General features: G+C 38.1%; 1 protein-coding gene across 1 annotated transcript; it reads right to left on the reverse strand.

The window, feature by feature from the left end:
• Positions 1 to 1,137: 1,137 nt before the first annotated feature.
• On the reverse strand, positions 1,138 to 17,361 carry mccc2 (methylcrotonyl-CoA carboxylase subunit 2). The gene is made up of 17 exons (XM_071483438.1): positions 17,132 to 17,361; positions 15,252 to 15,318; positions 14,735 to 14,819; positions 14,267 to 14,368; positions 13,603 to 13,730; positions 13,195 to 13,307; positions 12,163 to 12,276; positions 11,927 to 11,991; positions 11,494 to 11,593; positions 11,296 to 11,391; positions 9,448 to 9,520; positions 9,264 to 9,340; positions 7,341 to 7,407; positions 6,349 to 6,505; positions 5,188 to 5,302; positions 3,144 to 3,229; positions 1,138 to 1,560 (listed from the first exon to the last, which is right to left on the reverse strand). The coding sequence occupies exons 1-17, from the start codon at positions 17,261 to 17,263 to the stop codon at positions 1,443 to 1,445; spliced, it is 1,695 nt and encodes a 564-aa protein (XP_071339539.1). The 5' UTR covers positions 17,264 to 17,361; the 3' UTR covers positions 1,138 to 1,442.

Below are 17,361 nucleotides of genomic sequence, written 5' to 3' on the forward strand. Positions count from 1 at the left end.
TTACCTTTCCGTGGTCTGTTTCTTTTGTCTCATACACACCTTGAAAACTTGAAAGGCTTTTATGAATCATTTGGTCTCAGTGTCACTGGCAGGTTTTGCTCATTTCAATAAACTCTAAGCTTTTAAAAGTGGTTCATGCTGTTTGGTAATTCCTCCCACAGTGACATTTGGTGGAAGAAGATGAGGGCATAACTAGAATACCAGTTTTAAGAATTTGTGGTAAGAGGTGGAGGATGTGTGTGTGTGTGTGAGTGGGTGGCACTCTGTCTCTCACTCACACTCACACACACACACACACACACACACACACACACACACACACACACACACACACATCATGGCCAGAGTTATTTCTGCTCTCCCTAAGGTGAGGCTCTCCACAGCCTCGGTGTACCAACCACACAGTCAAACACAGAGAAGCATGAAGAGCTTCCAGTGAAGCATTTAACCAGCTGGCTCCATAGGAAGACATTCAAACATTCAAATCCACAGCTGCACCCAATGCTTGGCCTCAGAAAAGTGAAGGGACAAAAATGTCAGGTGTTGCCAGAGTGAACTCAGATGCCCTGTACCAATATGTGAGCATATCAACTGTGTGCAACCTGTTCAGTTTAAGAGATAAATCGACAAAAGGGAAAAAGGAAGAGGGAGGGAAAGAAAGGGTGGCCAGCTGGTAAAGTTAAGCACTCTGCCTCTGTATCTCAGCTCTACAAGACCACAGCCTAGTCCTGTTTGCTATAAAACAATATTTGCACAATAATAAAAATGAAAGGAAAACAGATGTCTGTCATAAAAGGTGTAATAAACCCACAAGTGTCTGTAGACGTGAGATAAATGCGCATTGCAGATAACTGCATTGAGTTTGGACATGTTCAAAAACTTTAACTTTGCTATGATTTTTTCGTCAAAACAGCTGCTCCGTCAATATGAGAACACCACTGTGTGTTATCTGAAAAGCACTTAGCTTGGAAAATGTCAAGTGTGGATGTACCATCCCTCTGGACCTCAGCAAGTGAGATATTTATGGCTGAACAGTGCCCCCTTATGATCTTTTTTTTTCCCTCTGATGCTCCTCTATCAGGTAACATTAACCCTCAGAGCAGTAATGGTTCTGAATAAAAAGAAAGCACATTTAAATTCACATCTTCACATTTTTATTAATTCACAATTTACAGTATTTGATAAAAAAAAAATCAACCCACCAAAAGGAAACAGTTTTATAACTACAGCTGCATTTACACTGGGATAGTAACAGTTAAGGCACAAACCAGACAGTGGAAATGTTATTCCATGCCTGTGATTATTCTTTTGTGTAGTGTTTTCTTCTGTTTTTTACTCTTGTTACTCTGGTGACACATGAGAAATAAAACTACAAAAACTAGTATAACTACAGTACATCTCTGGAAAGTCTGAGGATTACACCTGTACAGGCCAAATGAAAATTACATCCTGAACACTCCAAAACGTGTCTTCTTTGTTGGTGCATTCAGTGCTGCGCTGAGACTCAGGCCCAAAACCAGACGAGTATCAGCAGGATCAATAATCCCGTCATCCCACAGTCTGTAAAAAGCAAGTGCATCACTTTATTAGATGACGAGTTACAGCCCCTTTATTCATTCATGATGCTTCTCGTAACACATGTGCAGATCTATTATCAGTAACTTCAATTGAGTGGCAAGATTTTGAGTCTCCTCTCCCTGAGTAATTTGCTCATTCATCTCTCGGTTTTAAAAAACTTTTTTTTTTTCCTATCTTTTTCAGATCTGCTTTTTTTCCAAGCCTGATCCTATTTTCCAACATCATCCAAGATCAAGGTAATGTTTTCTATCATCAGTTACCACGATTCTGATCCTTGTGTATCATACTAATGGCTATAACATTGATTTTAATTGTATGTAAACCTTGCAAGCATTTTTTTTTTCCATTTTTGCAGTTTTTAATGTAAGAAATAGCGAAATCCTATTCTAAATTACTGTATTATAAACCAACAAAAAGCAACAACCTGCTTACTTGATTTCACAATTTTTTCTATTGAAGGCCACCAGGGCTGCAGCTGACAATTATTTTCAACATCAATTAATCTGATTATTTTCTCGATTAATGGATTAATCATTTAGTCTACAAAAGGGTCAAAGTGAAATAAGCTCCTTGTAATTTCAGAAAGTATCAACTTCAAAATACTGGTTCTTGTCAACCAAGACTACAACCCCCCCAAAATATTTAATTGATTATCATAACAGGCAAAGAAAAGCTTGTACCAGCAAATTTCTGCTTATAGAATGACTGAAATAATGAATCAATTATCAAAATAGTTGACTTTTTTTTGTTTTGATCAAGTAATAGAATCATTGACTAATTGTTCCAGCTCTAATGGCCAGCAAGCAATTTTTCTATTACTGGTCAATAGATTCAATTATTATTTCCATCCTTCCTTTTTGCAAAAGACATCAAACACCATTTCCTGTTGGTATTATCCTTAAACAGATGTGTTAATGGCTTATATTTATAGAGTCACATTTATGGCTCATATTTAGAGTGTCTTGGCTGATGCGGGCAAGATTTTTCTGGTCAAGACATGCAGCAGCATTTTTTCTAACACATTGAGGCACTTTCCCCATTAGATGAATACATAACCTGTCTAATTTTATTGCTTGAATTGTCTCTCAGGATTGCAACATGTACAAACAATTTTCCATCACATGACTGCTTGTTAAGAACACCGTCATCTGATATGTGCTCTGTTCACATACAGCATGAAAATAGCCCACAGGATTTAATGAAAAGGAAAGATGGCTCATATTAACAAAACAACAGGACATCTAATGGAGAAGAAATAACACTTCAAACGCACCACAGCATCACCTCTTGTGCATGAAGAGTCTTTCTTGTGGTTTCTTGGCTCTTGGACGAGCAAGACCACATGACGTATTGAAATGATTTAAAAATAAATTAGAAACAAATGCTGGTGGCCTGTTTGTACTCCACCCCTGCCCAAAATGATCAATCCCCTGAGGACAGAACATTATCTCTAGGTACCAGCTTGGAGAACTGCGATGACAAACTGACTCCACAGTTACAGCTTGTCAGAGCCTCATTTTAGCACGCACTGCTTGAGAGATGAAATAGGATGTATTGTTGCTTACCTGGCACTGGAGTAGTACGGGCTGCCTTCCTCTTCAAACCGCCGCACTATTGGTTCCTTCATGGCAGCCTCTTGCTCTGCTGTGAACTGTGAATAAATCAGTAAAAGACAGAGGATTGATGGGCTAAACTGAACGAAGGAAAAAGGTTTACAATCATATCCGTTTAAACACAGGGCAATAAGGACTTGTGCCAATGTTGCTGGTTTTTAAAGCTTGTACAAGTGAAGAAGGTGAATTTATTTGTCATGGAGACTGGCTTCCTTCGCTTGAAAATAATGAGGCGATCTTTGTGAAAATACTGAGTGTAATGAAAAATGTTGAGTGAATGCTGTGTTTTTTTCAACCCTCAAGTCTGCCCTTATTGATAGAAATGGTGTGAACAAAATATTACAAACATATCTCAATATAAAGCAATACAATTCAACAGCAGCACAAACTACATCTTTTAAAATAAGCCTAAAGTTGAATCTACACCTCTCTGAAATCATTTAGCAAAAACAGATTTAAGGCAGCAATTAAAGATTATTTTCATCATCCATTGGTCTGCTGATCATTTTATTTATTTATCATTTGTCTAATAAAGACATGACAGAAAATAGCAAAAACTGCCCATTGAAATCTCCATCAGCCGAAGGTAACCTGTTTTGACACAGTGCTTCATTCAGCCAGCAGCCCGAAACCCACCAATGTCAAGCTTTCTGTCATATATGACAAAGAAAATCCTGACAACTCAGAAGCTATAACCAGCAAACATGTGGCAATTTTGCTTGAATAATGACTGAAATGAATATTTTCACTGACTGACTGATCAATTAATCAAACAATTGTTGCAGCTCCAAACTGATTATTATAACCCTATGAAGATATTTATTGCAGCTGCAGACTGTAATAGTTTGGTCCTTACAAGGACCAAATTAACTGGCAACTGACTATAAACTGTACTTTGATTACAGGCAGTGAAATAAAAACATCTTCCAAGTGCTAATCCTGCATCTTTGTGTGAATTATTCTCATTATATATTGCACATCAAAAGGATCATTTTTGAGTATTAGTAAGTCAAAATCCCTTTTTTCTTCCTTTTAAAATGTTACAATAGTTTTGATGACTAATCTAAAAAACAGAGGGCAGTTACATTTAATTTATCCAATCAAAGGTGATTTGGGTCGACAAACTAACCCTACCCATCATGTAAAGACACACTTCAGCATTAGGTTGTGGGCTGTAGAAACCGGCAGAGTGATGACACGGGTCAGAGGTGTGTCTCTGACAGAAACCTTGTTTACATCTTCAAAACAGTTAAGTTAATGTCCATTTTATTCATTTCACCCTCATCCACCTCCTCCTGATCCAACAACGTGGGTAAAGGAGTTAGGAGTGGTGGGAAGGTCCTCTACAGCTTCATGTTTTACTGTTGCATTCACTTAATGACGGCCACTTTTAAACGATCCAAACAAATGAGAAGGATTAGATTTAAATCCCTCTCATGATGATGCCCTGTTTCACCCCTAAATACATCACATTACAGAAGATAAAGGTGTACTGGCTGAAGGAAATGAGTGATGGGACTTGTGGACTTCATGAGTTTTGTTTTGAATGGTACTGCTGGCTACATGTACAAACACTGTTCAGAGTTCAACTTCGGAGACAAGAAATGAAATGAAATGTACAAAAGAATTAACCCATAGTTCGTTTTTGACACCTTTTGAGTCATTGCAATGCTTTATATTGTTGAACCATCTTAAACATTGATTGAAACATCTGCTATCAAGGCACTGATATGAGGCGTCATTCCTACACTATTAATGCACTCTTAATACACCCATAAAAGCATACCTGACACAGTTTAATTACATCTATTTGATGACTGCACTATTCATCACTTCACACCATAATAATTTTAACCTTGTAGTAAGTGCCATGTCAAACCATTACTGAAAGGAAAGTATCTTTCATAATGTTTATGCTCCTGGCACCAAATCCCCCAAAGCTCATTTAAGCCTTATCCAGTGAAGTGTAGATGGGATGAATAATGTGAATCCTTACCTCCTTCCCTTCACGCGCCCTCTGATCCTTTGTGATGGTGGCCAGGACAGTGGCTGCCTGCTCACCGCCCATAACAGAGATTCGGGAATTTGGCCACATGTACAAGAATCGTGGGCTGCGAGAGGAGACAGAAAGTGTCAATTTGCTTATGTTTTCTAAACCAGATTAGCCAGACAGACTACAGATGAATGACTAAGACCACAAAAAATGTATCTGCAGTAATGAAGATCTAATACCTACAGCTACAGCAAAACATGACTTATTAGCTCAGAGGCTGAGAAAGTAATCCAGAGTAATTCAAAAGGTCCAACCAATTTTCTAAAATGTTAATTAATTTGTGCTTATTTAAAATTTTCACCAGTGAGTGCCTGCCACTGCTTTTCTAAATGTATTTTAATAAATGGAAAACATAAAAGGAGCAAGAGCTGAGTGAGCCTGATGATCAAGGTTTAATATAATTCAATCCTTCGCTTTAATGACAGTTTCAACTAGCAAACTATTCACACAATATACAATGTGTCATTTTTATGTGCCATGTGTTTTATGATGACAGTTATGAGTAAGCACACAACGCAGACAAAAAAAGCTGTATGAACCATTTTCTGGATCCAGAGGGAACTGCACAAAATCTGAAGAACTCCCTCAAGAGACATAATTTCAGGCAGTGTCTGTTGGGCCTGAGGAGCCTGAAAATAAAACCAATACTGTGTCTCTAACTGTCCATCCTGAGTCCGACAATGCTATGGGCATCAGTAGAGGACTCTCTCTCTCCTAGTTAAGGAGCCCACGTCTTATTGCTCCTATAGAAGCACATTATCTAAAGCAAGGAGTGGAGTGGTAGACAGTGTCAGACTATTCTGACTGAAATGCATGCTTTCAATATTAAACATATTTTTTATGGAAATGATTCATATCTGAAAGGCTCTTTTCCTGCTGTTAGAAAAGGTCACTTCCACCTAGATGTAAAAATCCACGGGAATCTGATGTTCTTTTGTACTCAAACAGCACAGTGCATCTTTTTTCACACTTCAATTATGCACAAACAATTCAGACACAGCTAACAAGCGTTTCTGGGCAACAGTTCATCGCCAGGCCTCCATTTTCTTCTTTTTTTTTGATGTTACCTGTGCTGCCACAGAACACTCATTAACCTTTTCATACCTGTAGGCTCTGCCGCACATGCCGTAGTTTCCTGCACCGTAGGAGCCCCCGATGATAACAGTAATCTTGGGTACATTGGCACAGGCGACTGCAGTTACCATCTTGGCTCCATCTTTTGCAATTCCTCCTGCTTCATACTCTCTACCCACCATGAAGCCTGAGATGGAGACAGAGATTGCAAATAAATACTTGGTTGACTTTGAGTGTGTGTATGTGTGTGTGTGTGTGTTTTCTCAAGGGAGAAAGTCTGAGCGAGTTAAAAATAAATAATTAATGAGTAAAACTGAGAGATTGTTGAGAAAGATTTGTACATCATGTCATATGGTCTGATGATATAAATGGTAAATTATGCAATTAAAGGCTTAGATTAAATACTGGGTTCATTAGGTGCCTCAAATCCCATTAAAAGCCTAAATACTGACACAGTCTTTCTCACTGTTATTTAATTCCTTTGATAATCATTAACATCCTTGTTGTTGTTTTACATTGGGAAGACTGCATTTAGATTTAGTGCTCCAGACACATGGACACACTAAAGAGCATTTAAAAAATGATAGTTTTGTAAGTTATCCACATTTTAGAAACAGGATTTTAAACCTTGTCGATACAGATCGTAGTTGTTTTAACTGATGAGGATTTTTTACACACCATCTAAATGGCATAAATGGTGAAATGGTGTTTTATAATCTTGACATTTTATGTTTAAAATGTTCCTATTGTGTAATTTTTACTGCAGTTTTGTGATTTCATTTTCTGTCATTTAAATCATATTGTAAATTATTTTTGGACAAGCTTTTCCTGAATAGTTTTTTTTATGTACATTCAAGGTCTCTCTTGAAATGAGATTTCTATCAAGGGGATTCACCTGAATAAATAAAAGTTAATAAACATTCTGGACTGTGGTGCAGCAAGAAATGTAACACATAAAACAATTGAGAAAATAAAAACACCACAGCAGAACAAAACCTCAGACATGAAGAGTTCCCACTAACCTGTTATGTTTTGTAGAAAAATAAGGGGAATGTTTCGTTGGCAACATAACTCGATGAAATGCGTCCCCTGAAAAGAAAAGTAATATTCAATGAAGCTAAAAAAACACAGACATGTACTATAGCCATCTAAAAATTAAATGATAGGATAGTAATGATTTATTTTTCCTTGTATCACAATAAATAACAAGAATATAAACTTTAAATGAACTGATGAAAGAAACAGCCGTGTAAATATGTAGTAGAGAATAAAGTTAACATAAGAATACACACTGAACTGCACGAGATACTAGAGGTGTAAAGCCATATGCACAGCCAATTACACTGCCTGGATTTTTTGTTAAGATTGTGATTTCACAAATAGCTGGGTACAAAAACGTTTTGTGATACCCTTAATTTCCCCAAGTGATCAATTTGCTCAAATCTGGTGACCAAACTGACAACTTCTTTGTGTTCATAAACAATTCTTCAAGTGTGTGTCCCTCAATCAGTTTGCCTCACCTTAATCACCATCTTCATCTGAGACAGGACCACAATCAGGAAAGAAACTTATCAGCTTGAGAGGGAGGGAGGTCATCTGGCTTCACACTGGCTTTTGTATTTGCAAGATTTTACTTTGAAATGAAGGTGCTGAATAGCCTTCAGTCTTGCCAAGGAAACACACACAGCACAGCACAGGGCTGCCAGGAGCTATTGCGCAGGCAAACAAGCACAAAAGACTGTGCACTGTGTGGAGACACCTCATTTCCATATACTTTGTATTACTGAATTACTCAGGTGTTTTCTTCATTTTGGCTTTTACTTCCACCGGTTTTCTCTCAGTGAAGCAGCCTGCCTTGCATTGCAAAGTGTAAATAGAGGTTGGAGACAATGTGAAAGATAGCTGCCTATTAGAAACTGTCACTTGGTGAAAAATGATCCATCAGTTTGCTCCCCAACGTGTGTGCGCAACAACAGAAATTTAATATCGTCTGTGTTACCTCCTCCTTTCACAAACACAGATACCTTGGGACAATCTTTTAACAGCAGTTAGCAAAATAGAAGCCCACGCATGTCTTCAGCGATGACAGCACGTCACAAAAACGCATCTCGAAATGCAGGTGCTGTATTGATTTTTCTTCAACATACTCTCTCAGCATGTCTGTTCCACATCTGTGTCTGTCTGAAGCACTGCGTCAGTCTCTTTCGACAGTAATTACAATGATGAGATAACCGATGTTCATACTGTCACATTGAGACCTCAGAAAAAAATGAATCAAAGAAACCTCTTTTTTTCAGGCCAAGCTTGTAATCTAATTCAAAATGTGTTTGAAAAACTTATTAGTCTATAATCACAAATTTAGCTCCTCATCTTTCCTGAGGCTGTGTAAAGTGCAGCTCTGTTCACGGCAGATTGGTCTTGCAAATGAAGTGAATTATATAAAATGAAAATTATGATTGTCCCTTGTCCACGGTCTCTTAATGCTATGTTATTACAATGCCATTCATCAGTGTACTCATGAGATGCCCCAGACAAGTGCAATTTGAGAGCTTATTGTATGAGAGAAACTCTGCGCCTTGACAGCGAAGGGTCAGGACAAAGCATCTACAAACGCTAAAGCTCCCTCAAGAGAGAAATATTGGTATTCAGTATTGTAAGCAGCAAGTCTCTCTCAGAGACATAGCCAGGAAATCTTGACTGTTTTGAAAATCCAACATAACCATGACACTTTTTACACTTTACAGGTGTTGCCCTAATGCACAGCTCATCTGTGTTCACAAAATCACACAGTCGCTGCTGGACAAAGTGAACTTTTTTTGTTGATTGTGAGATAACACACTAATACTCTGGAGATACTGTGAGCAGATCATGGATATTCATATTTCTTCTTTAGAAAACATTCACTTATATCTTTTCAGTTGTCTTTGGATACAATGGATATTTACCTTTTTTGCAGATTCTGAAAACAAGACTCCGTTGTTGCCAATGATTCCGACAGGGTAACCAAATATTCTTGAAAATCCTGGAGAGGCACATATTGGAAATCAAATGGTGATATTTGTAGATTCCAGAGGCCAAAAAATACACTTCCGTGTTGAAGAAATGGAAAAAAAATGCTATTTCACATACCTGTAACAAGTGTGTCTCCATAGAAAGCCTTGAACTCGTCAAATTTGCTGCCATCTACAATTCTGGCAATGACCTGCAATCAAATACAAACGCTCAAGTCAGAAAAGCCAGTAATGTCATGTCAAACAAGTGGAATGGTAACAGAGATAACAAAATTTCATTTTGTAACAAGAATGTTAAAGAATGTTCTGACAACATTCAATATTTTTTTTTATTCCCAACAAATCCTAAGATTTAACTTTTTTAACAGTTTTACTGAAGTGATTTCACTTCAGTGATTTAAGGCCAGCCCGTGCTGAAAGGGCTACTACAATAGAAAAATTCAGTCAGTTGACCTTGCATCCTAAATGGACTGCCAATACCGTTACACTACACTACAAACACTCTGACCACTCTCGAGTCAGCAGTAATTCTTGCTCCTGGGACTGCATCAGGAATCAAAGACACAGGCTTTAAACCAATTGAGTACAAAACTAAGTGACTGATGCCAGTCGTCCATTATTGACTCAGCTGTTGATAGAAGGATCTCGCAGCTAAATATTTTCTGTTTGTATCATTCATAAATCTTACGTATAAAATGCTGTGTATACGTTCTATAAATCCTTGTTTCTGATGGTGATACTATAAAAACTCTTAAGAACTCACTTCAATTAATGGTAATGTTCTGTTAAACAGAAAATAGAAAAGTCATATATAAGTAACCGCCTGAGGGACGCTGAGGAATGATTTTAAACTGTTAAATAGCTTATCAAGTGTTTCACCATTTAAAAAGTGACTATCCAACAAAACATAAACAACTCTAGGTCAAGACCTAGTATATGGCTGGTATGCCTATGGTCAAATCCTTATTTTATAACTGTGAAGTCGTCTGATAAAATCACCAAACACGTGAGCTGTGATTTCAGCCGTATTTACTTAAAAAATTATCGATCAGAGAGAAAGTTAGGAGAGACAGATTATCTTTCTTTTTTTGAGGTTATTTTTTGAGGCTTTTGCCTTTATTAAAGTCATAGTTGGGGAGAGAGAGAGAGGAGATGACACGCAGCAAAGGGCCACAGGTCTGACTCAAACCCGTGCCCCCCGGGGCACCCCGAGACAGACTATCTTTCTTATTTTGTCCCTCACACAGCCTCCGTCTGGGATCCACAATAGTTTAGCCTTTATTGACTTCAAACTCCAGAACCTAACTTTTGTTAGAGGCCGGTTATGTGTAACCTCCCTTGATATGTAGAACTGTTCTTGCTGCAGTTTGATACAAAGCCTCGTTTTCAGTCGCTCCCATTTGCTCTGTTAAAGTTACTGTATTATGTGTTAATACATACTCAATGCTTTCAGTAATCATTACAGATTTAAAGCCCTGTAGCGTTTCAGTGGACAGAAACAGAGCTTTTATTGCTGTGCTGCAGGAAGTGCATTGTCTCATTTCCAGTTGCTGGTGTTTCTTTTGTTCACATGTTATTCAAATCTGCTTGTTTCTTTAGCTGTTACTAATGACTTCTCTCTCTCCCTCCTTCTCTCCTGCTCTCTCTGCTCGGTGTGTCTTATGTCTGATTATTCCTCAGCCTCCTTTAGTAACAATTATACATGTAAGGAAAGTACTTTATTTGCCGATAATGGAGGCAAGGCGAGGCTGTGCTTCCCTGCAGTTCCCGAGCAGCTGGGAAACCAGAGTGTCTCTGCAGGCTGCCCATAACAAGAGGTGCAGCCTAAGTCCCCGGTTAGCATACATACATGGTCCAGTCATGTCCCATGTTTATACCCAGTCTGTTTGAGAAAAAAAAGTGTCTTCTCAAAGTACAGCCTACAGCCTTTCTTCTTCTAAAGAAATGTAGGAAAGTGGACACATACCTCTCTGACATCAAAGTTGCGTTTCAGGTTATCGCCAACAATGCCATAGAGTTCATCTACAGGGTAGAGAGGGGCTTCAGTCGGTTCTGTGGTGACCTGAAAAATATAAAAACAGGCTCAATGTCAACAGAAAGTACAAAGATGATAAGTAATGAATCATAAAATGCGACTGTTAATGATTATAATTACCAGACTGACCTCAATATTTTTCCTGTAGTTGAGGCTTCGCACTACCTTTCTTGCCAAATGAAGCGCGTGATTATCGTCTAAAGCATAGTGGTCCGTCACACCAGATTTTCTGTAAAACAAGCAACAAATCAATCACTGTGAAATTATTACAACACATACATCATTATTTAAAATTAATCACCAATGCAAAAGAAATGAAGTGGCGATGCACACATTCTAATGCCTGAAGCAACCCTCACTAGTGACTTTATAAAATGCAACCTACACTCTGTGTCAATGTAGTTTGTAATTAGCAGCAACGGAAAATATTTGTAAAATAAGAAAAAAGACAATAAAGGGCCTTGATTTAAGTGGTGGAGTCGCAGTCACTTTCTTAAAAACAGAAATGTGGTCTCACAATCCCACACATGTCATGTCATGTAAGATGCTGTTCATTTCATACTTGCAGTGAAGATCAGCACCACCAAGGTCCTCTGCAGAAACCTCTTCTCCGGTGGCAGCTTTGACCTGTCAAGACCGAGGCACAGAGATTTTCAACAAAGCTGAAACAACAACATATCCCTGCAGTAAAGCCTGGCAGCCTGGTAGCCTGGTATATGAACCACCTATCTCTCAAAATGACTCTCTAAACTTCACCTTATCCTTACCTAACTAATTATTATTGAAAAATGAGCTAACCAGTGGAGGTCCTCCAAGGAAGATGGTTCCTTGCTTCCGCACAATGATGCTTTCATCTGCCATTGCTGGGACATATGCTCCTCCAGCAGTGCAGGAGCCCATCACAACAGCTACCTGAAAGAACAAAATAATGGAATAAAATAAAAACATATACAACATTAAAAATGGACATACCGCACTGGCAAGACAATGAAAGCTCTGATACCAGATTAGTGCAATACCAGTGCAACAACGATTATGAAATCCGTTTACTCTAAGGACAACTTAGCTTCAGGAGTTTGCAGCTTTACATTTGACTAAACCAGAAGGATCTCTTTTCTTATGAGCCCCTTTCAGTGAAGATTTGAATTGGCAATCCCATTACTAAGAATGTTATGGGCAATAGCCAAAATAGTGGTAAACCTGGCAGTAACTCTAAATATGTCTGGCTGGAAAAAAACTTAAGAAAAAAGAACAGATGCCACAGAATGAAAATCCTTGAACAGCAAAAAAATGTTAATCACCTGGAGAGATAGTATTATCATAAATTAATGGGCATTCTGTTTGGTAAAGTTGTGCGAGTATACTCTGCTGTGTTTATAACTCCTGGGTTGACTGGAGAGATGTGAGGGCTGACTTCTCTCTAGCACCAAGTGCATTCATCCGCTCTCACCCCGACAGCCTTGTTTTTGTTTTGCTTCCGAACACAAGAATGTCTCTTCCTCTGTAGTCATCAGCAAGATGGATTTTAGTTGCCCACAGACAATGAAAGATGAATAACCTACAACAGTGGAGTGCATTTAAATTTACCATCTCTGCTCTCTATAATTTTTCTAGATGATGCTTTCCGTTCCAAAGAACTGGTGTGTGAACCAAAGCAAGATTTTTAAAATAGAACAAATATACTACCCAAGATAACAACAACAGGCTGGAGTGGAAAAAACCAAGAGGAGACAAGCGATTTATGAAGCCAAGGAGTTTAAATTCCCATCATGCTGCTGTAAGTGTGTTATGTGATCAACACATGAAATGCAATGAGAACATAAGCATCACCTGTGCTATTCCCTCTGAAGACAGCCTGGCCTGGTTGTAGAAGATGCGTCCAAAATGATCCCTATCCGGAAAGACATCAGCCTGTCTCGGCAGATTGGCTCCTCCAGAGTCCACTGAAGTAGACAAGAGCGTCAGGGTATTTAGACAACTCACTGATTAATATTAACATTTGGCCCCTGGCTATATTATAGACACTTTATCTTCCCTTATATGAACTTCAGCCTGCAACATACAACCAGGGGCTTCTGGAATTTTCCAAGTCTACACACTAACAAAAATAACTATTATATATGTGTATACAGTATGTATCTTTAGCGCCAGCATGACTTTTTTATTTACACATTTAATTGTGGTGGTGAAGAACTGTTCGTTGTTTTACCAAACCCTTGCAAATGTAGAAATACTCACCTAAGTAAATGCATGGCAGGTGGTTCTGTTGGGCTATTTCTTGCGCACGAAGGTGCTTCTTCACTGTAATTGGATAGTATGTTCCTCCTTTGACTGTGGCATCATTTGCAACAACAACACATTCCACCCTAGGAAAAATAAAACACGCTTAAATTTGACTGGTGCACCTTGAGTACTGAAGTGGAAAATTCACTGGAAATTATACAAAAAGCCAATTACAGGTTACAAAGATTAAATAACACCCGATTATCATAAATTTTAGTATTTTGCAGCCAGTTCAGGCTCTTTTTTATGGATTTAGAGGCAGAGAGAGCAGCTTATATTGTAGTTTTATTTTGTAGTCTGTTTTAGCAGAAATATTTGTTCTAATCAAATCAAGATTAAAATCTCACACTGTGGTAGATTAACAGGTAACATAAAAGTAACACCTACTTAAAAAAGATAAAGTTTTCATCAAAGTTTGATCTTTGTCAGATCAAAAGACAAAGATCCAACTGAGATTAAAACATTGACTTTTACAATACTTTCACAGTGCTTGGGGTAAGTGTGCAGGCGTTACTTTTTTCATTCATTTAAACACCCTCACAATATTTTGTGTAAAATTACAGTTCACGTAGATTAACAGGTAATAACAGGTAAAAAAAAGGATTTACAGAGTGCTTACCCTGAAACCCTCCCAATCCCTGTAATTATACCGCCTGCTGGGACTTCCTCTTTTCCATACAACTCATGTGCTGCAAACTGGGAGAATTCCAAAAAAGGGGTCCTGCAAGAAAAAACTCATGTAATTCAGTTCATTTTAAAATGCAGAGGAGAAATATACAGGCATGCAATTTAAAATAACACCTTTACTCTAGATGTGCTTAAGCATGAAAGTTTGATAACTGTAGTGATGATGGATTATTTTTGAGGTCTACAGTAAACAGTAATATGACAGCAATGCGATCCTCCTTTACCTGTTCTCAGTCTACAGGCAAGTGTGCACAGCATCAGACATTTGTACTACCTGCACTATGGTTTGTGTAATGATATCAAACCAGAGCACTACAAATTGGATGTATCTGGTTTCTAGGTATGACTCAACCATGAATTTTGAATCTGTCAAAACTAAAGATAGAAGTAGATGTACTACCCTGGATCCAGGAGTCTGTCTATACGCTCTCTGGGCAGGAGCTTCCCACGAGAAGTATGAAGTCTTCTGGCTTTTTCTCCCCCACCTGAATCAATAAAAATAAATAACAATTTGGCAAAACTTTGAATAGTCCGGTGTTGATTTTCAACTGATTAGCATGTGTTCCTTACCCAAACAACAAACCTATACCCTACACAATTACATTAAGTTTAACATTAAGTATGTATGCACTACTTTACACTCTTATATACTGTAATGTACTCACAGTTATATGCATTAACAGCAATAAAATATCCACAGTCAACAAAAATGTTCACACAGTATAAGAGCATAATATCTACTGCTGAACACCAAGCAGCTTTACTAGAACAGATAAGATTAAGTAAATGTGGTTTTTCAACAATTTCATTAACCACATTGCCTGAACTCTGACACTAATTTGTGTAGTTGGAATTAAAACACAACATGATAAATTTAAGTTGGTGTCGTGTATACTCCATCATGTGCTCACACCTACCCAATTTAATCTTCTCTGTCCGGCTTTTTAGTTCATCAACAAGAACCTGCATTCGCTCATAATTCTCCTGAAAAACAAGACCAATACATAGATATTTGTTCTGTTTGTCATTATATAGGACTTCTACTGATGACATCAATAAATCAATAAATAAAACAGAGGGAGATTTCCAAAACACTTATGTATTTATGTGTTATGAAAGAAGCATATCATTAATTCACAATCTAATCAAAACACCAGTAACCTACCACATAATCAGTTCCCTCAAATACAAATAAGGCAACCACTTACTCATTAACTACAATGATAAAGAAAATAATATATAAGACCAGTGCCTTTCACTGAAAACACCCCTGTTAGCTAGCATCAACACCCAAACCTCATCTGAGACTGTTTCACATTGGAAAATAGGAAAGGTTATGATTATAGAACTAACTGAAGTGTTAAGGTCAGCTGTTTGATCATTCAGCAACAGAGGAGCTTACTAACCTCTCAACACTCACTGTCATCTAATTGCATTTGTAAAGAGGAAAAGGTCGTGAAAAAGGCTGCAATAACATTGACTTAATGAGAGACACAATCACATAATAGACGTGTTGTTTATGCTGGTGTAATTTTAAACAAGTCTGTCTCCAAGGTGCAAACACAGAAAATGTGTCTGTAGTGCCATCCAGGGATATCTTTTGGTGTTGCATCAATGAGGATGAACTGGTTGCTGGTGAACGAATGAGGACACAATGTACCATAGTTACATTAATTATGATTCAAATGATTAAATTATGATTTAATTCTAAGACTCTTATGTATTAAAACCTCCAAGTAAATAAATACAAATAAAAATAAAATAAATCTCACTGAACTAGTCGTTATCATCTGAAGTTACAGTTAAACAACAGGCGTTGTTTATGGAAGATTTTGCCCCTATGAATTTCACTTTTTTTTAATCTATCAGAAGGATTACTCATACTCACCTTGTTCTGAACCAATTAGCACTGAACTAGATTTTGGGGCAGATCCAGATAATTTACCATGAATTTGAATATTTTTCTCTTAAGTTTGGTGTTTGTTGTTTGACACTGGCCTTGGCTTGGGTTTATGCTCCCTCAATGCCCTTCTAGTTTTAAGTGAAAAGAAGGAAATACAACCCTTGCAGCAAAGAGATAAAATAGTCTTAAAATGTTAATGAACTGTTTTAACAAATAGATATTCCCTCTGTCTTAATGAATGAATGTATTCTCCATATATACATTCTCCATTTACATAAAAAAAGAAGAAAAAAAAAACAATGAATTGCTTTCTAGACTGTGCGAACAAATGGTTTCACCCTGTCTGGATGGTGAGAAAATGTTGTTAAGTTCAAATGACATTTAGCCATTGTTTATTGAGCTTATGAGAGAGGGCAGTAAAAGTCCTCTGGAAAACAGCATTAATTCATTGGGTCAAGCCCAAATGAAACTTGTGGCCTTCAGTGCAGTGTAGCCGCAGTTATGAAAAATCTCATGTGGAGCACAGGCTGTGTCCCCCTGCTGAGAGGTACTGGCAGGAGGAACCGTGAACAGCAGAAACACAGCGGACCACACTGCGAGATGTTGTCAGGACCTTGACAGAGCCCAGTGAAAGCTCGGGTTTGACCTCTTGTAGCCACTTGACTGGCGAGAATTAGCTCCAGAGAGGTTGAGGGACAAAGTAAACTGTAGCCTTAATGCTTGTCGACATTAACTGACCTTAACGTGATATGATACTTACCTGTCAGGAGAGTGTGAAATCAACACCTCACCTAGTTGAGCAGCTACAATTGAACACTTAACGTTGACATTAGCACCGAGTACATTTGTAACGTTGCAGTTTGGCTAACTGACATTAGCTGCAGGCTAACCTACCTGATATTCAGAAGACTGTTTATCCGGCTGAGAGCCGAGTCGAGCGACTTTATCTGCGTAGTAAGGTCTTGTGCAAGCCGAAGGTAAACTCCGGCAACGAAGCAACCACGGTCTGACTGTTTGTAGAAGCATTTTGATGCTTACGTCTGTCTAAACGTGAAATTTGCAGCTGCTAGCTTGCTAGCTAACCTAGCAGTAAACTTCTTCTACGGTTAATGTTGGTAGGACTG

The sequence above is a fragment of the Trachinotus anak genome, unplaced genomic scaffold (assembly GCF_046630095.1).
Source record: "Trachinotus anak isolate AG129_WGS33_773 ecotype Australia unplaced genomic scaffold, CSIRO_AGI_Tana_v1 ptg000008l, whole genome shotgun sequence".
NCBI classification, from domain to species: domain Eukaryota; kingdom Metazoa; phylum Chordata; class Actinopteri; order Carangiformes; family Carangidae; genus Trachinotus; species Trachinotus anak.

Coding starts and splice junctions, on each gene's coding strand:
- mccc2 (XM_071483438.1), bottom strand. CDS start 17,263: ATGCTTCTACAAACAGTCAGACCGTGGTTGCTTCGTTGCCGGAGTTTA. Junction 9,521..11,295: donor GCAACTTTGATGTCAGAGAG/GTATGTGTCCAC, acceptor ATTTGATTGCAG/GTCATTGCCAGAATTGTAGA. Junction 6,506..7,340: donor TTTTCTACAAAACATAACAG/GTTAGTGGGAAC, acceptor TCTCCATCTCAG/GCTTCATGGTGGGTAGAGAG.